The sequence below is a fragment of the Camelus bactrianus genome, chromosome 11 (genome assembly GCF_048773025.1).
Source record: "Camelus bactrianus isolate YW-2024 breed Bactrian camel chromosome 11, ASM4877302v1, whole genome shotgun sequence".
Lineage (NCBI taxonomy): Eukaryota > Metazoa > Chordata > Mammalia > Artiodactyla > Camelidae > Camelus > Camelus bactrianus.
The window spans coordinates 10171573-10198461 of record NC_133549.1 but is presented as its reverse complement, the minus strand read 5'-3'; the positions used below and the strand labels follow the sequence as shown (position 1 = coordinate 10198461).

The 26889-nt window shown below is 53.9% G+C and overlaps 1 protein-coding gene across 1 annotated transcript in view; it reads right to left on the bottom strand.

Moving 5' to 3' along the window:
- Positions 1-1426: 1426 nt before the first annotated feature.
- The window catches only part of PGBD5 (piggyBac transposable element derived 5), an 81195-nt gene continuing 55732 nt past the window's right edge, over positions 1427-26889 (bottom strand). The window contains exons 4-8 of the mRNA XM_074373196.1: positions 13732-13912; positions 10454-10651; positions 4804-4909; positions 3190-3413; positions 1427-3101 (exon numbers count right to left, since the gene is read on the bottom strand). Of these exons, the coding sequence (XP_074229297.1) occupies positions 3218-3413; positions 4804-4909; positions 10454-10651; positions 13732-13912 (681 nt within the window). The 3' untranslated portion in view covers positions 1427-3101; positions 3190-3217. The remainder of the gene's footprint in view (positions 3102-3189; positions 3414-4803; positions 4910-10453; positions 10652-13731; positions 13913-26889) is intronic.

Here is a 26889-nt window from a genome sequence, read left to right as displayed (position 1 = left end):
GGTCAGTGCCTCTGCGGCTGGGAGACCCTGCGATGCTGGATGCTGGGCGGGGTCCCTGGAGGGGACAGTGGGGCATGGCCATATGCTGTAACCCGGAACCTCCCAGCCCCTGTCTTGGGGTCTGCAATCTCCTTGCCTCTGGCACCACTGCAGAGTTAACTGGGTTCTGGTGGCCAAGCCTTGTCTAATGTAGTCAGTACACTGGACTTCTTTGCCCAGAATGATCCAGACATCAAGAGTCTCCTATGTCACTCGCCTGGGTTTTGAAGTATGGCCCTAATGGACTGTTCCAGTGACCACAGTAAAATACTGATCAAAACTGAGACATCCGGGAAACAGAGCCTGGATAAAAGAGGGAACATGCGTGAAATACAGACCCTGATGACAAAGGCACCCAATGCAAACAAATGCATTCAAGTTCCGTCCTCCTAAGAAAAACCTCAGGTCCACTTCCAAAGACAGGGGCAGTCATGGGACTGCGTCACTGACCGTGTGAAGCCACGTCAGGGGAACTTGCATTCAGCCTAACAGACCTTCTCTGGAGAAGCTTAGAAGCCCTACTGGTGTCTGGTTTCACGCAGGGCCGGGGAGCTCACGGTTCCACCCATCCTTTCCAGACCCTGGAGCAAAGACCTCCGGTGGGGGAGAGGCTTGCCACAGTGGCAGGGCCTGCAGGGAGAGGGGTCCCAGCAGCTGTGGGATGCGGAGGGGCCAAGGCTGTGCTGGCGCCCCCTTTCCCGGCCACCAGTAACGGCCAGCTTCTAAACGGGCCCCTCCAGTGCGGACGTGCCGGCCTTCAAAGCCGGGGAGGAACGGAGCCTGGTGAACTTCAACCAGAGCGGTTGCTAAAGTCACTCCAGACCATGTCCATAAGGTGACGGCCGGGTCCCCGCAGGTTCTCCTAGTCAGTCCCGCCTGTCACTTTGGGAGGAAACATGAAAGTGTTCTCAGCCTCGAGAAGGCTGGTGTGGTCACCACGCCTCCACTGGAAACCCCACTGACCTGCTGTCTCTTTCAATCATTTACCAGAAAACAGGTGGCCACCGTTTTAAAACCAAAGCAGTAAATCGGTGTAATCACCCCCTAATTACTCGATAATGTGAAGTCACTCATTACCCGTCACAGTAGCGCTTCTTGTGTTAGATGAGAGTGACACGCACAGCCTAAGATTCTAAGGAAGAATCGATGGGTTGGAAGGCAGGGCCCCAAAACATGACTGAAACACTCCCAGGACTGGGCAGCAGTTCTCGTTTCCACTAGGCAACACTTAGCTGAATTTCTATTTCAACCGCTCATTGGCTCAGGATACTAGGAACAGCTAAGACCACACACGCTGGATTATTCAACAGGAAATCAAGTCTTAAAAGAGGAGCTGTGGTTTTTGTGCCAGACCTTTCCAAAAAAAACTCACATATTAACAAAAAGCCAACATCTAAATAGACTTTTATTTTTTTTTTCTTTGACTTATTTGGACAGAAAAGAAAACCCATCAGCTTTCATCAGAGTCTCCCTAAGTGTTGGAAACGCATTAAACTCAGAAATAGTGGACCTTGTAGAAAAGCATCACAAATTAAAAATATATTTCTCCATGTGGTAAAAGTGCTTTCGATCCAATTCAAGGACACGGCAAAGGTGTTCTGAAACGCAATTTAAAATTTGGCCTACAATCCGTGGCATCGAATTAAAACCACAGGGCGAGGTGACCATCGTGAGCCTGGGTACAGAAAGGAAGTGGGTGAGGAGCATGCTGCCGGCGACACTTAATTCACTGGGTGAGAACAAGGAAGAAAGTCCCAAAGCCTGAGTTTTTGCATCTGTAAAAATGAGGTGGGGGCACAGGAACTGGGTTGAGGGGGGATCATGTCAACTCCAGAAATGACTTGCTTCTTGTCTGTGGGGACAGCCACACTGGCCGACCACCCTGGCCGAGGTTTTGGTCCAGGTCTCCGAGGGAGACCTGGGCCCCTTGGTCCAGAAAGGCCCCAGTGTCCCGGGGAGTACACAGAGATCTTGCTGTCAGCTGCTTGTCATGTCGGCCTTTCAGGCCCGTGATGCGCAGGCCCCCAGCCCCACGGGTATCACACCCAACCAAGCTGGGAGAGGGGGCTTTGTGGATGCCACCACACGGTTCTCAGGGGTGCAGCAAGCCTGGTAGACACTGCCCGGTGACCCCACCCGAGGGAGCGAGGATTAGCAAGCGGTCAACCAGAGAGACAGACATTTGGGTGTCTGTCTCAGCCATGCTACGTATTTTGCAAAACAAGTGACTCTCTCCCAGAGATGACATCCGTGAAAAGCTCGAAGCCCGCGGCCCCCGTGGACCCGACAGGGGCAACCATGTCTGCTCTGGACACAGGCCGCCGTTTCTGGGCCGGGGCCCGGGCCCCAGACAGTGATCATGCAAGGAGCCGTGACTGGGCTGGGGCAAAAGGGGGAGGACAGAAAACAAGAGGGACGTATCCTTTTACAGAAGATCTGAAGCCACAGTAAGAAAATAACCTGAAGATATATTTAAAAATAAAAAACAGCATCCCACTTCACTGCCATTCTGTTGGTGTTTTCCCCGCCTCCCCCACCCACCAGCCTCAGGGGAAATGGGCAGGAAGGCGTCTGTGTCCCAGAACGGGCCACCGCTGCCTTTGAATCGCCCCAGTTTGTGTTTCTTCTTCTACGAGCCCCATTTGTAGCTGCCCGCACGAGGCAAACGCTGGAAAACCCTCTGGGCTCTGACACACACCTGAACGATCTTGGCCACGTGGAGCCAGTCCTGGCTCACTTCCCATCACCTCCAGACACAGCGTGACACTGTGCCACATCACCAGTGTCCTCCCATCTTTACAGGGCAGAACGTGCTTCGGCTCAGCCTATCCCTGGCGGCCCCGGTGGCAGCGGCCTCCCAGGTCCCTGTGCTGAGCCCGCTCTCCTGAAGCCTCCGCGGGAGTCGTGAGGGTGGAGCGCCCTGCTCTGGCATCACGGAAGGTCTGGGGGTGGCCGCTCTCCGGAGGGAGGACGTGCTCTTCTTTGCATGGAAGCCAGGACAGCGCCATCCTCTGACCAGGTCCACCCTGGTCCCTCCAGAGGCCCCGAGCGCCCCTCCCGGGCTGCAGACACACGCAGGGCATCTCCGGGTCTCTGGCTGGGCAGGTCGGATGGCAGGCTCCCCCTCCCCTCCCTTGACCTGGTCCTTACCTAACCGGGGCCGCACCCGCCCGTGGCCTCAGTGGGCTGGCGATGTCTCCTCCAGGCCCAGCAGCTCCCGCACGAGTCTGTCACCAAACTGTGCCCGGCTGTACCTCTTCACGTGGTAGGCATCCGACATCTTGTACAGGATGTAGGCGTTGTTGACGGCGATGCTGACGGCAAACCAGAACACCTGCTGCCAGGTCTTGTTTGGTTTATGAGAAATGAAATACCTGCGAGGACAGAGGGCATAAGAAAGGAGGGCTGGGAAGGCTCCTGGGCACCCCGTCCCGGGGAGAGATTCCCGGAAGGCCTCCTGGGGCTGGCGAGATGCTGCAGGGGCTGTGGGGGCGGGAATCGGGCCGGAGGGGTCAGCTCTCGCTGAGGCTCTGGTACGGGAACTTCAGACCAGGATGAAAACAAGCCCATCAAAGGATCAGGTGGGAGGAGGCGGGTCACTGCAGGGGATGCTGAAACCAGGAGCCAGGCCTCCTGCAGGGTGGCCCAGAGCTCCGGAGGGGCCGGGCCCGTGGGGCTTCCCTGCTTGTTAGGGGCCCTGCTCAGCCGCTGTGCTCTGTGCACCCTGAACCATCTCCACGGTGCTCCCTCCTCCCTGAACACACGCCTCCTCATTGCCCCCACCTTCCGTGAGACCGAGGACAGATGTCGCCTCAGGGAAAGCCTTTTCCTCCCAAGACTGAGGACAGTGCTCCCTGGGGCCCCGCAACTCAGGACCCATCCTGTGCTGTGTCCTCCATCTGCACACGTGGCTTCGTACCCTGAATGCCAAGAGGTTGCGGCTTTGCAGCCTCAGTGCCACCGAAGCGCCCAGCAAGAGCTGTCCGGCAGGTGTCTCCTCAATCCGTGCAGATGTCTTTGTAACCACCTCACGTGCCAGCAAGGCGCTCGGCACACGGGAGGTGCTGCACAGCCTCCGTCCCGTGACTTCCCCAGGAGCAGGGCTCCCCTGCACACCTGGGGTTTCCAGGACACCAGGTCCCGGTGTTTCCCTCTCCACCAACCGGCAGCCCGGGAGATGCCGATTACCCTCGGAGCGGGCTGAGGAAGTGCCCGGCTGCCTTTGGGTTAGCCCAACCCTGTTTTAGGTGGGGAGGCTCCATCCCAGTAATTTAATAGTCAGACTGAGGTTCGGCAGTGATCACTTCTTCAGCTCCAGCTGTGGACAGGAGAGCTCACCCGGAGGTGGCGCTGTGTGTGTGGTCCACACCGTGCACTGACTGTGACACCACAGCTGATGCCGGTGTCCATCCGGACGTGAGATAATTAAGTAACCAGTGATGGAAAACCCGCGGCTCAGCGTGACGACGCCTGGGGCCCAAGCGAGTGGTCTGCGGGCGGGGAGGGCAGGAGGCTGGCCTGGGCCGGAGGGACCCAGAGGGGGAGGGGTCCAAGGTTTGCAGAAGTGGAGGGAAGGGCGAGGGAGGGGGCGGGGTGTCCAGAGGTGGGGGCTGCGTGGGCCGGGGTGGGCTGGGGTGGCTGCCGGACTGAGGCCTCAGGGGTTTACCTCACAGGGCCCTCATGTCTCGGCTCTGAGAGCGGGGAGCCTGCTCGCCCAGCCCCCGCCCGCGGCGCCGGCCCCCGCGGACGAGCGCGCCCACTCACTTGCTGTACTTGTCGTCGTACTTGCAGATGTAGCTGAGGTGGGCGGCGAACGCCTCGACGGCCAGGGGGCAGGGGATCTGCCCAGCCCGCCTCCTGATGATCGCTCCTGCGGGCAACAGAGAGGGCAGTTCCCTTCTGACCCTCCTCCCACAGACCCCGACTCACAGAACGGAGCGCAGGGCAGGAGATGGAGGAGAACCACCATCAACGCCCAGCTGAGGATGGCGGGGGCGTGACGGCAGGAAGGTGGCCTTAGGTGGGGAGGCGCTCCTGCCCCCGATGGGGCCTTGAGAGCACAGGAGGAGATCAGGACTCAGTTTCCCCCATCTCGCTCCCTCGGGCTCCAACTCTTTCCACCAGGGGCCTGAGCGGGGCTGGGAGGAGGAGGCCGCGGAGGTTGGGGAGACCGGGGATCAGCCGTCTGCCTGCTCTGCCGGCCTCCATCAGGCAGAGGGAGGAACCAGAGGCTCAGAGGAACCAGGAGCTGCCCTGACCCCAGGCCCTGCAGTTTCAGGCCTCCCAGGACTGGGGGACTGAGTGGAAGGAACCCTTTATATCCAGCCGCCCCTGAAGCTCGCTCTCTGACATGCCTTCAAATGCCTCTTCCTACTAAATACCAACAGGAACGCGCCCCAGGGCCCCTGCCAAAGTCTCGGCAAGATTCAAACGTCCCACCGAGCAGGCGTGAGAAACCAAATGAGACTGACCAGCCCTCCGCACCCCACTGCTGCCGAGCCTAGCCCTGTGCGGGTGTCCATGTGCCCCAGAGGGGATTCGGGGGACAGGGAAGGACGCCCTCTTCCAGGGAGCCATGCGCATTCAGGTGTGGTTGGGGTCACACACCGTTTCCTCTGACGGCCTCCCCTGCAGCATGACGTGATCAGAACGGCGCCAGTTTTAAAAAAGGGGTTCGTTCAAGGACTGTGAAGTTTCAGTACGATGTAAACGGACACAGAAGAAGTAAACACGGCATCTCACCGAGGGACAGGCCGTGGACAAGAACCACACACATCCATTTGCAGAGGCTGAGCCCTAAGCTAAGATCTGTCTTTTTTGTCTCCTGCCCCTGCTCCCCAAATACCAATTTTTCGTACTAAAAAAAAAACCTGGACATCCTGTGAGAGATTGAGATGTCTACTCCTAGAGGTGCGGTCTGGGGAGGCCTGGGGTGGGACCAGACAACACACTCCTAAAGCTTCCAGAGGTCAGAGGACCTTGGTGCCCAGGACGGGGCCTCTCCTGGCGGGAGGATTCTGGACGTGTCTGCTTAGGGATGCTCTGTCCCTTCACAGAGGCTCTCCTGTCAGGAGGTGCAGCCGCTCGAGCGTTCTCCAAGGCTGGGGCTCTTTTCCTCCAAGGAGGGCTGTCTCTCTGCAACACCATTCCTGGGGGGACCCGTCCCCGTGCCCGACCTCAAGTCCTAGTGGGCGAAGGCCCCAGATCCCCACTCCGGCCCAGGCACACGGCCGTGGCGGGTCTCCCAGCTCCAGCTCTATTTTAATTCGTCTGACTTTCACCTCCAGCCTCCTCTGGGGCTAACGAGGCCCCTTTTAGGGCTCCATGGAGTCCATGCGGATGTGAGCAGGCCAGACCATCCCAGAAAGAGACAAAATCCCCTCTATTCTTTTCCCAGAAGCGGAGGACGACTCGCTCTGAGTCACCAGGGCGCCCAGCGGGGCAGGCCCTCTCTCTAGGGACGCGGTGCTGGCCGAGGTCCCGGAGCTCCCTGCCTGGTTTCAGCACCACCAGGGCCGCAGCTCCAGGGCTGCCTCTGCCCCAGACACTCAGCCGCGGGGGGCCTGCTTTCTCTCCCCGTGCCCTCGCCATCCCTTCACCCTTCTTAACATAACATGAGCTCGAAATCTCAGGAGAGTGGCTTCAAAAGCCAGGTCTGCATCAGTCTCTGAGCATTTTATAAACCAGGCCACCCTCCTCCCTGGGGCTATGTTGGATTTTGGACACTATTCCATCTGCCAGGGATACGACTGCTGTCCTGTAAGATCCTTTTCTGGGGACTGAAAAGCTGTAGCCAGTGGAAACGTTGACAAGAGGTTATCTGATACGTGCTGCCTCTGCCGATGCTGTAACCAGGAATGCTGTGTGCAGGGCTCCCTGGCTCGCGCTGGACACTCACAGCCGTATGTGAACCTGTGCACAGACCCTACGTGTCTACCCCTGGGACACTGTGTAGGCCTACATGGGCCTGTGAGAGAGCCATGTGTCTCCACCCTGCAGGGGGCCCGGCCTCCCGCCTCCCCCGGGCTTCTCGTGGCTGGGTTGACATTCCTTCTGCCATTTTGTCAGTCGGAGTGCGTGAGTCGGGCCCCGACTCACGGTCTCGTGTGGACCTTCCGGATTTACGTTCGTCTCATGGAATCTGAATCCTTAATTGGGTAAAGAGGGAGCTGGATGGAGATGAAGAGATGACAGACTCCTAATGGATTCTGGAAGAAAAGCCAATGGATTTGGTTCTCTGTGGGGACATCCCTCAGCAAGTGACAGTGTGTGGCTTTTAAAAAGCCGGTGCATGCGCTCAGCCTCTCTGAAAGAGGGCTCATTTCCCCTTAGGAGCTGCAGTAAAGGAGACGAGACCAGTTCCCCAATGTTCATAACTCGTTACACATTTTCTAAAATTGGAAATTCTGCTCAACTTTTCGAAGAGTAGATATGGTCACAGTAGAAGAGAGTGTGAAGCTGAGAAGAGTCTTTATGGAGACTTTGTCATCTGGGTGACAGTTCAAACAGGGAAGGAATGGAAGGGTTCTTTGATGAATGGTTCAGGTACAGAGGTAGGGGCTGCTTGGTCAATCAAACCTTGGCACTTAATTAAAAAACAAAAGCAAACCGAAAAAACAGTAGCAGCCCCACTGTTGCCATGTATCAAAATAAATTCCTAGGGGGTCACCACCAAGAGAACAAAATCACACCACGAAACAACCAGGCGAACCTAGACTCACCGGCTTTGGGACAGAGCGGGGGCTTTTAAAGCATGAGAGCACAGAATGTGACAAGCCCACATGGTACGCAGACATGAACACCCTTTGTGTGTTACAAACACTAAGCTTAAATAGAACCAGAAGGAATATGAATGCAGAAAAATAGTTGCTATAGGCATGACAAGTGCTGTCAAATTCAGAAGACAAATACCTCAACAGAAAAATTGAGAAGAATACAAAGAAATTACTGAAAATTAGCTGATAAACACATGGCAAGGTGGTCAACCTTCACCAATAGTCACGGCAATTTATGTTTAAAATTTTGTAGCCTTTTCAGCCATCAGACTGACAAATTTAGAAAAGAAAAAAAATAGTGCTGGTGAAGTAGGAAAGACGCCAGTTCCTCCATGACTCACTGCAGGGGTTGTAATACAGCCTCTGGCAAAACGCCACATCAAAAGCCTTTAAAACACATTCAGATTCTTTGACCCAGTCTTTCTACTTTTAGGTTTATCTTGAGGAAATGATCAAAGATGTACCCAAAGATTTACGTATGAAGATCTTCACTGCACCATAATTCACACTGTGAATAAAACGAGCATTAATAGAGGTGAGATAAAGAAATTATGCTACATCCTAAGAGGTGGTTTTTAAAAATCATGTCTTTGAAGTACACTGGAAGGAAAAGCATCTCCTTTCATTAAAAAACAAATGGGGGGGAGGGCAGAGCTCAGCGGCAGAGCACATGCTTTGCATGTACGAGGTCCTGGGTTCAGTCCCCAGTACCTCCATCAATCAATCAGTCAATCAATCAACTAATCAAAAAAAACTAAGCACCCCCTCCCCCAACAAAAGCAACTAAAACAACTTTTTAAAAAGCAAAATTAAAAAAGTTGATTCTAGGATATGGACCAGGAAAAGGGTTCCCCGTGGGGAGCATGCTGGCCACACAGCCTGAGCTCTGCAAGCCCCAGCCGGCCACGCCCAGGGTCTCCACCCAGCCTGGCTCACAGGGGCTCACACGCCCCTTGCTGGGAGCTCTGCCCACAGGCCCCGGGAGGGACCAGGGGCCTGGGGGTGGGGGTCGGTCTACAGGGACGCTGTGGGCACACTCCTTGGGACTTTTAAGGGCATCTAGGGTTTGGGAATTTACGATGTATAACCGAGTACGTCCTTTAGAAATGGGAACTGGAACTGAGCGGAACACAAACACCAGTTTCAGCATATTTAAAAATCAACCTGTCCAGTGCACAAAGTCCTGGGTTCAATCCCCAGTACCTCCACTAAAAAAAAATTAACTAAAAAAATACCTAAATAAACCTAATTACCACCCTCCTCCAAAAAAAAAAATTAAATAAACCACCAAAACAAAAAATCAACCCGCCCAGTTTTCTCTCCTGCCCCCTGGGTAGCCTGCTGCCTCATCCCACTGGTGTCTGATCCACAGGCCCCCACCCCTGAGACTGGAGCTTTCAGGTCTGTCATCTCGGATCTCACCGCAGGCTTTCCCCTCACCTCCCCACATGCAGTCTCTTTCTCGTCACTCCCTCGTTTCACCCCACTCAGACCAGCGCAGATGTCCTGCTTCAGGACGTCCGTCCAGAGCCCGTCACCTCAGCTAGCCTGGTGGGTAGCAGCTCCGGCACCGGCACCGGCACCGGCACCGGCACCGGCACAGGAGCCTGGACTTGCTCCGGCCCCGCCCGTCAGGGAGCAAAGTCCAGCTCAAACTTGCCCTCAGCTGACAAGGTCAATTCCAAACCTCTCCTCTAAGCGCCTGGACACAACACTGGAAGAGGGGGGCTTCCTACACCCTCCACACCTCAGTGGGATAATGACACCCAAGTACTTGAGTCCCTGGATTGTAACTGTCACTGAGACGTAACGTGACTTAGGTGTGGGGGGGACTCAGGGGCGGGAATGAATGAACAACAGACCCTAAAGACACACGCGCGTACGTATCAAACACACATCACATATACACCCACCGCACACATGCAGACACACACACAGACACCTGAGCTCCCCGGCAATGTTCCCTCAGTAGCAAAGAGGAAAGATGTCTTACTGTGAAGGAACACAGGGGACTTTTCAAATTACACCACAACTGTAAATATTTTGGTAAAGTGTCCCTTTGTCATTGCAATTTCCTTTTCTGCAGTTTCATGATGTTTTAGCTGCAGGTTAACTTATATACAGCCTCCTCGCTAAACAAATCCCTGTTATGAATGGACTTTAAATCCCAGGGGAAATTAATGATGATAGAAACACGACACCCAAAAAACCCCAAGCAAGTGATGAACTTCTAAGGAAGATACTGTCAAAATGACAAAGGCGATTGTTTTTCCTGCCCATCAGAATAGAGTTTTCGCAGAATCCCAGAAGCTAAAGTGATGCTGCTCAAACACAGCCCAGTGTCACGCCCACGGTCACCCCCACGGGTGACCTGGGGGACCTACAGGAGGCTGCATCAGCGACCCATAATGCCTGCTTCGTGGCTTCTCTTGACAGCTGGCGGGGAATGGGGAGCTGCCGGCCCGCCAGCCCGGGATGCTCTCACTTCCCTGGGAGACGCAGCAGCCGTTACTATGTGGCCCAGAAGCTGCAGGGCAGCAGGGGTGAGCACAGCCTGTCCCCAGAGCGGCACAACCTCCCTCTGCCCCCCGGCCCGGGGTCACCCACCTCCCTTGGCCCCACTCCCACGATGCACCCACCTTGCTGCACGGGTGAGTAGGCGTTGGTGAGGAAGCGGAAGGGCCCCTTGTTGTACCAGCAGATCAGAGACATGCTCCCCTTGGTCCGGATCTGGTGCTGGCCGCGGGCGGGCGGCGAGGCCGGGTCGCTCAGCATGGACGGCGGCAGGCCAGTGCAGTCGCTCTTCCGGGGACTGAGCAGGCCGCAGCAGTAGATCCCTGCGGGGACACAGCACAGCACGTGCCCTCAGAGCGGCTGCCCGGCCCCGCGCACGCCCCGCGCTGCGGGGACCGGCCCTCTGCGAGCTCCCCTGGGAGAGATGCTGAAGTCAGGGGGCTTGCACCCCAGATGTGCGGTCTCCCCCAGCCTCTGGAAGTCATAACACAAGCAGGGAGTGGACGGTAATGACCAGCAGCAGCGCTGAGCCTGTGCACCCAGCATCCCATCTGCTCACGTCATGCACAGGGACTGCAGACTCCCAGCCGGGCGGGCAGAGACAGGTGTTATAAGCACAGGTCTGTCTTTTGTCTAAATCTCACCGCAGTCATTCACCCCGATGCTCTCACCAAGACTCGCTGTCTTCAGGCACCCGGGGCAGCCCCACCGCGTGGAGCCGGGGAGATGCGGGCGGGTGAACCATCACATGCCGTGCACTGCGCACGGGTCCTGCCTGGGCAGCGCCAGTGGGTGGTGGAGCTTCCTGAGGGAGGACCCTGAGAGGGGCCTCTGGGGCCCAGAGTGTCCTACAGGGGCAGGACCAGTAGGAACAAGGAAGGTTCTCTAAATTCTGCCTGGAGTCAAGGACTTCCTCAGCCCTCCCTGCTCGTGGGGCCCCCCACTTCTCCCCACGCCTGGAGGGGATGTGAGGTGGCACTTTGACGGCAGCCCCCGGGCTCACTGATACGATCGGCAGTGACTGGAAACATTCCACATTCCACACCTGCGCTTTCCTCATCACTGCATCCCCACCCACATGCTGGAAGGACCATCTGATGCAGCCCTGTCCTCCTCCTGGCCGGGGGAGCAGCAGCGGGTGCGGGGTAAGACCCACTGGGGGCACACCCAGCCTTGTCGCCCAGAAGAAGAGGGCTCGCATCTCCGCAGATCCAACCACCCAAACTCCACTGGCTTTGAGATTTAAAAGGAACCACCTATCTTTAAAACAAGGAAGAGGATTAGACGAAAGAGGGTAAGATGTTTTAAATCACCCATCAGGCTCGGGGAACACAGCCTGCCAAAGAGCAACTGCATTTTCCTAACTTCTGAGAACAGCGATGCGGACGTGAATGCCTTTCCTGGCTGTCATTTTACAAAGCAGGAGGGACAGCCAGACCCTCACATGACCCCGTCTTCCACCCTAGCTGCTCATTAGCACCCCCCAGGGCACCAGCCCAGACAAGGCCCGCGGAGTCCCTGGGGGTGGGCGCGGCCCTCTGCGTGGGGGATGAACAGGAGCCCCTCCCCGCGTGCTTGTCATCGCAGGGGAAGCCCGGGAGCCCTGTGGGAGGGATCCCTCGCCTTACATGCTTTTAACAAACAGGCAATGAAATCTTCGTCTGCTCTTGGAAAAACTCAAACTCCATGTCTAATTTTTCTCTTCTACTAGAAGATTCTCCTCCACCCTCCCCTAATTCCCTGGGCAGGGAAGGGTCTCCCTCTTCCCAGAACACAGGCCAGCACGCCCCAGCTCTCGGGAACAGCAGTGATGGCCGCCGGCATCCTTCCTCTGCACCCTGCCAGCCCCACCCCACACACCTGCTGTAAGCCGCTCCTGACCACGCCGCCCGCCTCTCGGTCCAGGTGACGGAGCACACGCAGTGCGAGGCAGGCAGCGGGCCCACAGGGCACACAAGTGCTCTCAGGGAAGTTCTGGGAACCCCTGGCTTCACTCCAGGCATGCGACACTCCCACTGGGGCCTGCGTGAGCAGGCGAGGGGGCAGGGTGGCCCTGGCTCTCACCAGACGCTCTAACACGGGAACCCCCGTGCTGGGTTAACGTGCATTAGGGCTGGTTTTCTCCAGCTTGACTTCCACGGCCCCTCTTCACATAGTCTGATCTCTCCACACTGAGTTCTCTCAACACTTAAACCCTGAGCCCTGCTGGGGTCAGACTTGCCGATGGGTGAGACGCAGCCCAGGCCAGCAGGAGCCCCGGGTCCAGGGGCTGCTTCCTCATCGCTGCTGCTGAGGCCACAGGTCAAAGCTGCTGGCTCCCCATTATGCGAGAGGGCTGGCTTTTAAGGCCAGACATCAGATCCGTTGCTAAGCAACAGGTCTGCAATCCCGGCGGCTGGAGGAGCTGAGTGGGGGCTTCCTGTGTTTCTCTTGAGAGGAACGGATGTAAATCCCAAACGCAGGATGAGGTGAAGGAGGTGCAGTCTGCTGCCGGGCTGCCGGGCTCGGCTGGGGTCTGGTTCTACGGCCCCGTTTCTGCCAGGGCCACAGAAGGCTTGCCTGATCTTTGCAACAAACCAGTCAGGCGTCTCGGCCCTGAGGGGAGCACACACCTCCCCGAGGCCCGCTGCATCGCTGCTGTGCTGATAACCCGCACCATTCTCTGCCGCGTCTACACGATCCCCGTCTGCCCACTGGAAGGGCAGCCTCACAGACAGGTGAGGATGGGAGGGGAGCTCAGCCTTCCTGAGAGCCTTAGCAGGAGCCATGCCTTGGTGCTACAGATTGAGTATCTGTGACCCCACAAAATCCCTATGTTGAAAACCTAATGCCTGAGGGGACGGTACCCGGAGGTGGGCCTCGGGGAGGTGCTGGGGCCCTGAGGGTGGTGCCCTCACAAGGGGATTAGTGCCCTTATAAGAGAGGCCCCACAGAGCTCGCCTGCCCTGCTCATGTGAGGATGCAATGAGAAGCCTGCGACCTGGAAGAGGGCCTCACCCGACCACGCTGGCACCCCGGTCTTGGACTCCCAGCCGCCAGGACTGTGAGCAATAAACTACTATTGTCTGTAAGCCGCCCCCACAGGGGTACTTTGCTTCAGCAGCCTGAAGGGACTAAAACACTAGGAAGTCTCCTTGGGTGGCCCTGGCCTTACAACAAAGGACACAGAGACGCACGTGGAAGACTGGGCAGAACTCTGCACTGACCTCTCCCCCAGACCCCGAGCCTGAGCCTGGATCCCTCTCGATCTCTGGTGCCCAGTAGGGTGCAGGCCCGCAGCAGGGCCTCCTCCCCAGCACCCCGCGGTCTGGGCCGCCCTCCACATCCCTGGCCCCCCGGCCTTGCCCAGCATGGCTCCCGGTGGGGGAGGGGCCGAGCTCAGCCCGCTCACTCCTGGACAAACCTTGCTTCTCAAACTCCTCGAACAGGGTCAGGCTGGTGATGCTGGGCCCGGTGAAGATGATGTAGTTCCTCCCGGCCGCGTTCCGGCACAGGCTCCTGGCCACCATGCCGTGCAGCTGCGGCTTATTCTTCAGCGCGTCCAGCCCGTCGGGGCCCCCGCCTTCCTTCAGGTGGACGTAAATCTTCAAGAGAAACAGACTGGGGTCAGGGAGCTCGCGGTGTTATCAGGCTGGGGCCCAACCCTCCAGGAAGCACAGGCTTCTGTCACGGGCTGGGCACGTGTGGGAAAGCCACCCCGCCTTGGGCCACTGGTTCTGTCCCCCCCTACCATCACGACCCCATCACCTCCGCAGCCCAGAGGCCTCGTGTCACTCCCAAGGCGACCCTGCAGCCCAGAGAGCTGGTGGCTTAGCCCAGGACCCTTCAGCTTGGAAACATCAAGGTAGAGAAGGAAAAGGTCAAACAGTTACAAGTCATGAACTTGGCAGATGAGGTCAAGTACAAACACATCCCTGGTTCTGAAACACAGGAGCCACTTACGTTCACAACAAACGGAAGGAAAGGCTACCTCACCTGTAAGGGATAAACTTATCTGTGCACTTTCCGCTTGAACACAGCTTTTTAATTCACAAAGTACGTCCACAGTGATGGTTTCCCTTACTGTTTACAGAAACTGCCTTGCGGGGAGAAGAGACAGTATTCACTTCATACTGCAGAGGGGAGATGGGATACGGGATTTAAAACTCATCTGAGGTCCCAGGACCGGCAAAGAGGATGTGCTGGAATTAGGATGCAATTTTCAAGCTCTCTGTCCCGTGAACGTCACCCACGGACATCACCTGAGGGGTAGACGCAGGAAATGGCAGTGGAACCGAGAAGTGTGTGGTCCTCCCTACGGCTGAGGGAGCCACGAAGAGTTATCGTATGGTTAGGAATTATTGCCCTCCCTGAAGGAGAGGAGTTTTTCTCATGGAGCGTTCCAGGTGCCTCTGTGATCGGCGTTTCACAAGCCAGCGGCACCCTCTGTGCCTGTCAGGGACCAGGACCAATGGCTGATGGGTAATGAGGCTCACCCTGACCGTCCTTTGAGGCACAGACATGCTGAGGTCAGGACTGCCCACGCAGACTGAGAGAAACCGAGACGGACCCCAGTGAGGACTGGGCACTTGGTCAAGTGACCTTGGACGATCACTCGCAAAATACAGCATCTGATGTTCTTGAGGCAGATGAAGAGCAGGAGAGTGCAGGTCTAACTCTAAAAGCAGCTCCTCTTTGAGGGCTAATTCTGTCCCGAGAACTCACCCGAGACGTCCCCAGGGCGGACCTGACACCCCCGCCACCTGGGAGGCAGCGGCTGGACAGCTCCGAACAATTTTTGTAGATTCCTCGGCAGGACCCCAACATTTCATCCTGAGGTCTTTATGCCTTTACCACCTCAACCCCCAGAAGGAGTCCCTCGGGAAGAGGGTAAAACACCGAGATAGAGAAGCCCATAGTTTCTGCCACCTGCCCCGTGTGGTTCTGCCTGAGCAAGGACGTCTCAGGACCGGCCTTCGCTCCCTCAGTAAGAGCTCACAGCCGTGGGTTTCCACACCCAAGGCCAGCTTCGACTCACACCCTCTCCCAGACATCCTGCCTGGACTCTCGTCACAACCTCGCTGGGCACTGTGTGTCCCCAAACATACCTTAGGTCAGTTAGTTCTGTCCCACGTGCCTTCTGAAAGGAAATTCCCCATCCAAACCCACGATTCTCCCCCAGGAACAGAAGGTGTGTTGTTGGAACCTCTCGGCTCAACCCTGACGATACCCTTGCGTGGTCTCCACGGTCCTCCCTGAGAAGCAGGCAGTCCCTGGTCCGCTCAGCCCCAGGCAGGCAGCGTTTAACAGGATGAAAGGTCAAATCCTGCATCCAAGTTTAAAACCTTAACTGCCTCTAGTACAGCATGCAAGAAGTGAGACTTAGCAAGAAAAGTTTTAGAAAACAAACAAAAACACTCAAATCTTAGAGATGGATGGCTTCAGGTATCGGACACCACGACCAAGAAGTTAACAGGGATCGTGACCGCCTTAAAAACAAGGGTGGTGACTGTCTCATTCCTCTTGGTCACATGATCGGTTCTCCTGGAGGCCACATTCTCCAAGGCATAAAGCGAAATGGGGTGGTTTGGCGGATCCGTGTGTGGGGCTGCCCTGACAAAGCACCCCACAGAGGACCACGGAAGAGCCCAAGAGCTCTTCTCTGGCTAGAGAGCTGTGCTGTGGAATGGTTAAGAGCTTTCCAAGGCAGAACCAAGACGAAGGTCTACAAAGGCTAGAAAACGGATCTGCTAGCATCAAAGCCCTGACTTACACTCAGAACTCCCCGGACACTGACAAGCCCAGCGGTCCCCCAGGAGGTCTGAACTCCCCACGCCAAGACTCTGAGGTTTCCTGCACACCGTCAGTGTTTACCTGGCTCTGAGCTTCGGATGCAGCAGGTGTGTATGTCAGTGTCAGAGGATGGCCCAGAAACACACGTGCCAACCTCGGATGCCCCAGCAAAAGCAGCACACAAGACAGCGCCCCTCCCGGGGAAGCGGCACCCCTCGATTCACGAGGGGAGGTCGACCTGGCGTGAGCAGCGCCACACGTGGCCACCTCAGGGCGACCTGCAGCAGCAGAATCACCCGGCCCTGCTTCAGTCCTAACAGTGAAAGGGGCCAGTGTCTGAATTCAGAGAACACTGCTTCTCTCCTAGAGCTAATAACCCAGAGAGCATTACTTATTTCTAGTGGTTTCTTGTCAAGAGCTTTACCAGCTGAGGCACTGGGTGAGCCAGAGCTTTGCTAACTCATTTTTAGCAGTAAAGTCAGTGTTTGGGAAGGCGCGTTATCCAGGCCGTCAGGTAACTTGGGCCTTAAAGCATGGTATGCCTTCAAAACTTCACCCCTCTGATTTCCAGACCAGACTCGGTTGCACAGGTTCTCCCCCGCCCTCTCTGCTCTCTTTGGAAGCGTGGGTGCCCTCGGGGTTGGGGGAGTGGGAAGGGGTGACAGGCGGGGGCTGCGTGGACCTGCCACAGTCCCTGTTGGGACAATACTGGGAACGGAACTGGAGCACCTCCGGGGAACAGCGAATCATTTCCACGTCCCTCAGGGACCAGCCACCTCTCATCACAAGACACGTGCCAAAGTACGTAAGCAGGTAACAGAAGGCAACGGGGCGCTTCCTGACTCGAACTCACCCCCGTCAGGGTGGAGGAGGCCCAAGGCAGTGGCTGCAAATTACCAGCGATTTGCAACCCTTCCCAGTCACCGGAGCAGCAAGACATCCAGTGAGATCATGTCACAGAGGCCCCCTCCCACCTCCCGGGCACAGGGAAGGCACTGCACGCCCCATCAGCACAGACACCGCTTCCCTAGAAACAAAGGCGGGTCAGGACTGCACTGTGACTTTTGTGGGCCCTTTTGCTTCCATGGGCCTCTTCCTCCACGAAAAAATATTTAACATATTTTATAACTGCGCGAGCATACAGATAAATTAATGTAACATATCAAAGCACTTTCTTCAACTTACAAGTTTTTTTCCTCCTTCTGATTTTTAAAAGAATATTTTTTGGAGGGGGAGGTAATTAGGTTTATTTATTTATTTAAATCATTTTATTTTGTTGGGGGGTTTATTAATTTATATATTAGGTTTATTTATTTGTTTTTTTTTAGTGGAAGTACTGGGGATTGAACCCAGGACCTCGTGTATGCTAAGCATGCGCTCTACCACTGAGCTATGTCCTCCCCGCCAGATTTTAAAAGAAACAGAAACATTTTCGTAGGCCCCTTAAAGTATTGTGACCCTCAGCCCTATTCCTGCATTGCTTGATGGAGAATCAGGCCCGGGTAGGAAGGGGAGTGAGGAGCATGAAGGCAATGACGTGGGGGCGGTGGTCGGAGGTAGTGTGGGCAGGACCCAGGACCCCATGCCGAGTGTGAGGTGCCTGAGGGACACCCAAGCAGAAGCCACAGACCGAGGAAGGCGTACATCGGAGACGGTCAGGGATCAGGCTATCGGGGAGGGGAAGGCTCATGGCATGTGGGTATGTGAGATCTTGAGGGGCTAAGCCAGACACCTGGGGTCACCAGCCTCCAGGGGGCAGGAGGAGGAAGTGATCAAGAAGGTGCAATAAGCCGGCTGGAAACTCGTGAAGAGTAGTGAGTGGACGGACCCTGGTGATGCCCTCAAGGTCATGAAACTCAAGGCCAAACTGGGGCAGATTCTAACGACACATGATTGCAAGTACAGGCTAACGACGATTTCTACCTTCACGCACGCAGCCGTCCTCTCCTTTCACAGCTCGTCTGACATCCACATTCAAATTTAGACACACTGTGAGTTGCTGCTTTTTGCTTTATGCTGCGTTACGTATCACCAGAACCCTGGCGGTTTTCACAGGACCCACGTTTCCCTCACGGTTCTGCAGGGCCTGGAGGGGTCTCTGCTCAGGGAATTGCAGCCCGCAGTCAAAGTGTCGCTGGCTGTGTGCTCATCTGGGGCTCGGGGTCCCCCTCCAGGCTCTGTCAGCGCTCCTCTGTGGCCACAGAACTGAGCCCCGTTCCTGCCGGGATGCGAGGGGTGGCTCTCAGTTCCCAGAGGCCACCTGCCTCCTCCCGACGCGGCCCCTCCATCCCCAAAGCCAGCAGTGGAGACTCTCCTTTGAGTTGACTCCCTCTCAGGCTCCAAATCTCTTTGCCCAAAAGAGCCCTGGTACTTTTAAAAGGCTCACCTCTTTCGGTCAGGCCCACCCAGGATCCTGCCTTTTTAAAAATCAATGGATAGAGGACAATCATACAAGCAAAACCACAGTCTCTGCACAGCAACCTCCAGATCAGTGTTGGAGTGAATGGCTGGGAGGAGGCATTCACACATCAGGGGCAGGAGTCCCTGGGGCATCTCTGAGTTCTGCCGGCCGCCCATGGGGACACACTGCCGCAACAGTCTCACTTCCATGGACCCAAAGAACCCAAACACCGTGGCTGATACAGGGGGTGCTCCCCCACCTTATTAAAACCAGCAGAGTGGTGATGACATCAACTTTATTCTCTGGGAAATAAAGCGATTTCAATGTCCAGTGTGTGTGGACCAACAGTAACACCTTCCTTCCCCGAACGCCCGTACTGGCGCGGGTTTGGGAGCGTTTACTGCTGCTGGGAATGCTACCGTGGTACAATCTTTCTGCGTGTTGTGTCTTTATGTATAGATATGAGGACTATATCCTTAAGGGGCTATTTCTATGTGTTGGAATTACAGCTATTTTGAGGTTTTTATGTTTTTGATGCTAAACATACAATCCAATGTAATCAGCACAAGACAAATTAAACAGAATTATAGAACCTCCCAATCAGGATTACCCAAACGCCAGCCCAGGCAGAACCTGCACCTGCTCCCGAGAGAGCCCGGAGCTAAGTTCGTGGTTGTTCACATGCAGGGTGTTAAGCATATTACAGATGATAAGAGCCTCTTGTACTCCTGGGAATAATGCATTTCTCCAAAAGCCCGTGACACGTGGTGGGGTTACAGGACCATCTCAGAATTACTTCACTTAATTGGCCCACGCTCGCAAGTCAGAACATTTTCCCAGGTTCCAACCAGTCTCTCCCCAAGGAGCAGACACTTAGCTGCTCCGCTGCCAGAAGGGGAGAGGTACAGGACTGAATGTCTTTCTGTTTCTGTTAGTCTGGAAGCAGACTGAAGCCAAGAAGAGGCATCAGTGAGAATCCAAGGAGGGTCCCCAATTTGTGGCATTCATTACTATAAAATAATGAATTAATTTTTAAAGTGAATATAAAATTGGATCAACATTTAAATGAGTAACATTAAAAAACAGTCACCTCAGAAGTCTCAGTTAAGGGGCATAATTTCCAATGAACTGGTACCTGGGCATCAAAAGGCCACGAAAGGGCTCAACCTGCCAGGCCAGTGCCACAGGGCCAGCCTGGTCCAGCACCCACTGGTCTGGGCTTAGCTGGTCAACCTGCACCCCGTAGCTGGATGAAGGAATCTATAACTCTATGAGAAAAACCATAACCTTCGATGGAATCCCATCCTAACCACGTACCATTGCTATGACCAGTGAAGACTGGCGGATGGTCGTGTGCGGATTTGAAGGCCTGCCTTAAAGAATCCCATCAGTAGTTTGAGAAAGGCAGCATCACTGAGCACCCACAAACATTCATACACCGCGTGAGGTGCTCCCAAAAGACGACGCCAAGGAAACGCCATTCACTTCAATGTGTAATTGCTGCCTGACCGGCTTTTCAAAAACATCTCTCCCCTCATCCACCCACATCGAGAGCATCATAACACGAGAACAGGTCCTCCAGCAAGCAGAGGCCTGGGTCAGCTTCTGTTACCAGGGAAATGGAATCTGAGGTAGAGACTTTTGCTTTATTTTGAGATATTTTATTTGTATTTTTTTTTTTTATTGAAATGTAGTCATTTACAATGTGTCAATTTCTGGTGTGCAGCATAATGCTCCAGACAGACATACATTTGTTTTCTTATTCTTTTTCATGACAGGTTACTACAAGATATTGAATATAGTTCCCTGCACTATACAGAAGGACCTTGTTGTTTATCTATTTTATATATAGTAGTTGGTGTCTCCAAATCTTGAACTTCCAGTTTATCCCTTCCCACCCCCTTCCCCCCTGGTTACCGTAGTAAGATTGTTTACTGTGTCTGCGAGTCTGTTTTGTAGATGAGTTCATTAGTGTCTTCTTGTTTTCTTTTTTTAGATTCCACATATGAGTGACATCACAGGGTATTTTTCTTTCTCTTTCTGGCTTCCTTCACTTCGAATGATGAGGTAAAGACTCTTACTATCTGAGCTAATAGCTTGTTTGACCAGTGTCTTTAGGGCAGAAAAAAAAAAGGTATCTTTCAGTTGCCAAGTTTTTCTCTTTTCCTTAAAAAAAAGTTTTTCTTGTTCCAATGCTTTATCAACTTTTCCATACACCGATTAGGAAAGGGAGGGAAGAAAATTTATTAATATCAAATAAATATTAATAAGTAAATTAATAAATAAATATTAATAAAATTGATGATTAATCTATGGAATTACATCTTGCCCTAAGATGTGATTATAATGTATATTTTCTATTGACACCATAACAGGAAGCCTCAGGGAATCTGGACCCCAGTAGTAACACCTTGGTTGATGCACGCACCCTACTTCTGAAATGCCCAAAGACCTCAAGAGGTGGGACCTAGTTCATTGCTCCCCCTTCCTTCTCAAAAGGACACTGGTGACAGCTGGTCACTGATGGACTCGAGGGTCACTAAGATGTACCAGCCGATGATTCCACCTAACAGTCACTGGGCTTTGGTGCCTGGTCTCCACGGGGAACCTGGCTCAGCTATGCTGGTCTTGACCACCGACCCTACTTCTCTTGCAATCAGAAGAGAACTGGGCTCCTGCACTGCCGGCGCAGGGCATGTCTGGGGACGGGGTAGTCTCTCATCAGTACTGGGTCTTTTGCTTGTTAGCACTGCAGGGGGCAGGTGGAGGCTGTAATCCCAGCAGCGGGGCGACAGCACAAGAGGGCACGGTCTGCTCTCATGGAAACCACGCCGAACAAGGGCAGGAGGTGCGTGGAGCTGTCACTGGCATTGGGGGGGACGGCCACGCGTGAGAGCCGTAAAGTTTAACTGATGTTCACTCACCACTGATGGCATCTGGAAAGGAGATGGTGAGGGCATAATCCCTGGATTCGAAGGGCATGGGGTCTGCCGTTTATTGGCCTGTGTGATTTGGGGCAAGTTACTTAATTGCTCTGAGCCTTGGCTTCCTCACCTGCAAGGATAGTGATGCTCTCTGTCCCTCGCAAGGCCACTGTCTTTACGTGAAAGCTTGTACACAGAAGAGTCTTTTTTTTATAGCAAAGCTCCACATCTGCGCTGTTGTCTCTAGACACATGTGGCTGCTTTAATTTAAATGAACTAAAATTAAGTAAAATGAAAAATTCAATTCCTCAGTCGCACCAGGTTGAGTACTCGGCAGTCACGTGGGGCGAGTGGCTGCCCGGGTGGAGGGCACGGGTCCAGGACATTCCATCATCATGGAAAGTTCTGCTGGACGGCGCTGCCTCATGCCACCCTCGGTTCATCAGCTCAGTGTTCCAGCAAAGCCTCGAAGCCATCGCCTTACTGATGGTTTTCACGACCAGCTTTTTTCCACGTTGCCTCTCAGCACGACCCCAGCCAGGAAGGGCTCACGCACTTAGTCTGTTCTCTGCCCCATCCTCTGTCTGCACCCTCAGCGCTACAGATCCTTACAAACCCCCGGCTTTTGTTTCATTACAAAGCTCAAGTCCCGGCGAGTCTGTCTTTCAAAGTGATGGATCAGAGGAGGGACGGGTGCTAGCATTCTGCGGGCTGTCTGCACCCCTCACGTCAGTGCAGTGCCTGGGGGAGAGGGCCAGGGTTCAATCTACTCCAGTTGCTGTCTGATTCACCTTTACAGGCACCTAATTACTGTCGTCTTTGCTTCCCTACCTGGGAAGGCAGGCTGGGCCACCTCACCCCTTCGACAGACTGAGGAAGAGATCAGTGCTCAGTCACCTGCTCAAGGACACTCAGAGAGGTCAGTGACAGATGTCCTGTGCCCCAGCCAATTCCGACCAGTGACATAAGCACACCCAACCTGGACAGGATGGAAGCGGCATCCTGGCCACTGCACAGATAAACAGGGCAAAATGCCCTGCCCAGTTTTTGACTCCATGAGCAAAATTCACTCAAGTTAATGAGTTCCATTCTGAGCCTCGTTTTTCAAGTGAATCCAGCTAGTTACGGGTCAGGAGCAATTTACTAGTACATAAAAAAATTAAAAGTCAAATAAGAGAAAAAAAACTTGAGGGTAAATTCCCAGGCTTTGGTGCCCAATCTCCAGGGAAAATATCTAGAGAGGCAAAGCTGAAGAAGCCATGCCCCCTGCCCCCTAAGAGTTTAGAGTCCAGGGAGGTCAACAGCAGGGAACCCCTGACACAAGCAGGCCATGTGAGCCAGGTGGCTAACAGAAATCCCTCTGCAGTGGAACCAATAGGACGTAGACAGGGATACAGAAAGAGACCTATCTATCTATCTATCTATCCACCTATCAACAGACAGAGATGTATTTATTTCAAGGAATTGATTGTGTGAGATTATGAAGGTTCCTTAAGCCCAAAATCTGCAGGACAGCCTGGCAGGCTGGAGACCCAGGGAAGAGCTGCAGTTCACATCCAAAGGCTGCCTACTGGCAGAATTTCCTCTCTTTCCAGGGAGGTTTGTCTTTTTCTATTTAGGCCATCAACTGATTGGACGAGGCCCACCCACATGATGGAGAGCAATCTGCTTTACTCGAAGTCTACTGATATAACATTAATGTCATCTAAAAATACCTCCACTGGAACATCCAGAATGGTGTCTGACCAAATATCTGGGTGCTGTGGCCCAGTAAAATTAACACAAAAGGACCCAACACACTCTCCAAATCCTGCCGACATCAGAGGGTAAAGCCAGAAAGGCTGGGTCAGGAACGAGGTAACAGAGAGTGGGCACTCACGGGCACCCAGCACCCTCTCAGAGCTGTCTGACAACTGACTGCCCGGAAACGTCACATGTGGCCAAAAGCACCACTCTTGCATAGAACATAGACAGACAGGTGGCTTTGGAACCAATGGCTGAGAAGCACATACACTGCCCTGGCCAGTCACCTACTTGTAACCAGGAATAGAGCAGCCTGACCAGGGGAAAGGTGAGCAGTGCTGACCATTCAACCGGACCAGGAGGCCAGGTGACCCCTCCTCTGAGCTCCAGCAGCACCCATGATGTATCTGCAAGGTGCCTTCGCTGGCAGAGAGATCACTATTTTTACATGATAGTAGATTGTCCCCCAGCGAAGAGATATGTTCCCAGCTGTTTGGGATGATGAAAAAGTTTTGGAAATGGATAGTGGGGATGGCTGCACAGCACTGTGAATATACCAGTGCCATTTAATTGTATGCGTAAAAATGGTTAAATGGGGAATGGAATTTGGTGCAGCCACTATGGAAAATAGTATGGAGATTCCTTAAAAAAAACTAAAACTAGACTTACTCAATGATCCAGCAATCCCACTCCTGGGCATACATCTGGAAAACTCCTATTTGAAAAGATACATGCACCCCAATGTTCATAGCAGCACTGTTCATAATAGCCAAGACACAGAAGCAACTTGTAAATGTCCATTAACAGATGACTGGATAAAGAAGATGTGGTACACACACACACACACACACACACACACACACACACACACACAGAGGAACATTACTCACCCATAAAAAGAATGAAATACTGCCATTTGCAGCAACATGGATGGACCTAGAGGTTATCATGCTTAGTGAAGCAAGTCAGACAGAGAAAGACAAATATCATATGATATCACTTAAATGTGGAATCTAAAAAAATGACACAAATGAACTTATTTACAAAACAGAACAGACTCACAGACATAGAAAACAAACTTATGGTTATCAAAGGGGAAAGAATAGGGGGAGGGATAAATTGGGAGTTTGGGATTAGCAGATACACATTATTACACATAAAATAGATAAACAACAAGGTCCTACTGTACAGCCCAGGGAACTACACTCGATACCTTGTAATAGCCTATTATGAAAAAGAATACACATATGCAAAGCCGAGTCACTCTGCTATACACCAGAAACTAACACAACATTGTAAATCAACCATACTTCAATGAAAAAAATAGTTATTGTACGCTCTGTGTATTTTCCCACAATTTAAAAAGACATGCTCCTTAGAGACAGGCCCGTGCTTTCCCCTTATGCCCGCAACACACAGTACAAAGTTCATTCCACACCGTTCCACGCAGGACAGCTTGCCAGGTTACCGAGGACCCAGGCCCCGGCCCTCCAGGCGGCAGTCGCCTTCACAGGGCGGTGTGGACGGCCTCACGGGCTTGCTCCTCGGGCCTCGAGCCCTGCAGGCGGGCATCGTCTGTGCTGGTTCATTTCCCAGCATTTGGTGCACGGTAAGACACCAAGATAGACATTTTGGATCTGAGGGTTTTTACGGTGAGCAGTCCTGCAGGGCAGCTCTACAAATGCTAAGTGGGAGGCCGGGCCCACCCGTCCAAGTCAGGCCTCTTGCACGAGATTTCTCCTTCTGGAAGGAGGGTTGGAGGAGAGATCTGAGGACGGCATTCTCCACAAGGTCTGACTCTCTCTCTGCAGTGACCACACCTCCACTGACTGCTTCGTTCTCCTGGAAACTCTGCATCCCCTACATCTTGCACTCCCAGGAGGGAAAGACATTAACTCCTTAATTTTCAGGACAACACAGTTCAGTTCATCTCTTCCTTCTCCTCCCATTCTCCCACACACCTCCCTGTAGTCTGTTTGTGGGTTAAATCACATAAGACTTTTCACCAATTTCATGTGAGTCTAAGGTTATTCTTCAAATGAATTCAAGGCTAGTAAGCCTGTAAAAGTATTGAACAACACTGGGGCTATTCTGAGCACCATCACTGTCAGCAGCGATGTTTCTGTCTTAACTGTCAACTCTCCTTCTTCGACCAGACGCCCTGTGGGGGATGGTGCGCTCCGCACATCTGAGGCGCAGACCTCCTGGTTAGTTCTCTCACTAACCTTTTCTAGGACCACTGAGAAATCACTAAGCAATTTGGAATGTTTTTCTCATGTATCCCTTGATCTAGAATCTTTCAAGTGGAGCTAACCTCCACCCCGGCCCTAACTCAGAAGGATGCAGTCCAATCAGTAAACCCCAGAGTCCTGACAGCACCACACTACAAGCTGAAGCAAGGCCTTGGTCTCTCCCGGAAACGCACCTGTAAATCCACTGTCGCTTCCAGGTCCCAGCCGAGTCCACGACAGGGGAACGGGAGGAAGGTTACCGGGTCAGCTTTGCAGACCCTAACTGGCAGGTCCCGGGTCAGTTCTGTTACTGCGTAATGAACAGCTGCAAAGGCTCAGTGGCACATGATCACTTGCACTAGCTCGTGGGTTTCAGGACTCAGTGACAGAGCCGGACACCACGGTCATGGCAGAGAAGCCAGAGCAGAGCCACACACACGCCCTTTCCAACCTCTTCATGCACTGTGTCTGCCTGCATCCCGTCGGTCTGCCTGCACCCCATCCGTCTGCCTGCAACCCATCTGTCTGCCTGCATCCCATCAGCCAGCCTCAGTACTGGGAGGGGGAGCACAGCCTCCAACCTGCGACCAGTGAGAGGACGGACAGCAGGGGGCAAAGGGCAACTGGCGTAGCAGGCTGGCCACGGTCTCTTTGAGGCTCAGCCACTGGGATTCTCCAATGAAGAGTCATTTCAAAGAAGAATTTATTGAACAAACGAAAATGAAGAAAATGAAGGAGAATCAGAGAACACTGCAGTGGAAGGGACCTTGCTGGTTAAGATACCCCATCCCTTCACTCTACAGAGAAAGACACTAAGGTCCAGGACAATTTGGGGAGCTGGCTTAGGTCAGCTAGCAGAGCTGAGCCTGTGGCTGGCCCTCAGGATGGGGGAGGGGGTCCCAGGACAGAAGCAGCACTGAGTCACCTCGCCTGGGACACGGGGTGAATACCACTGTCCCCCCGTTCCTGATGGCTGGGTGAGAAGAGAGGAGATGAAGGTGGGGGGTACTCTAGGGGGTGGAAGACACCCCCTGACCCCACCTCTCCCGCCACAGCTGGATCTGCTTGGGCCACTGCTGTGCAAAAGCTATCACATCAGCATTAGGATCCGGAGAACTGAGACAAAGGACAGGACGCAAAACAGACAGCTGTCCCCAGGCCACGTGGGTCCTTCACAGCCAGCGGTCCCTCCCTGCTTTGCTGTACCACAGGCACCTTCATCTGGACCAATGAATGAAGAGGGGAGGCCAAGAAAGTCTTCGCTCCACATGCCACGGGACAGCCTGCAACCGAGGGAGTGGTGAGCACACGGGGCTGCCAGGCCATCCTGGCCGTGGTGGAGGCCGGGCTGCTCGTGACTGGGAGCTGCCAGCTTCAATTCTGGCTTCCAAACTCAAACCCTCACACTGCAGCAAAGCCTCCTAGAACCACAGAGCTTTAGAAATAAAAGGGCACTTCAAGGAACCAATGTGAACCTTCTATTTTATAGA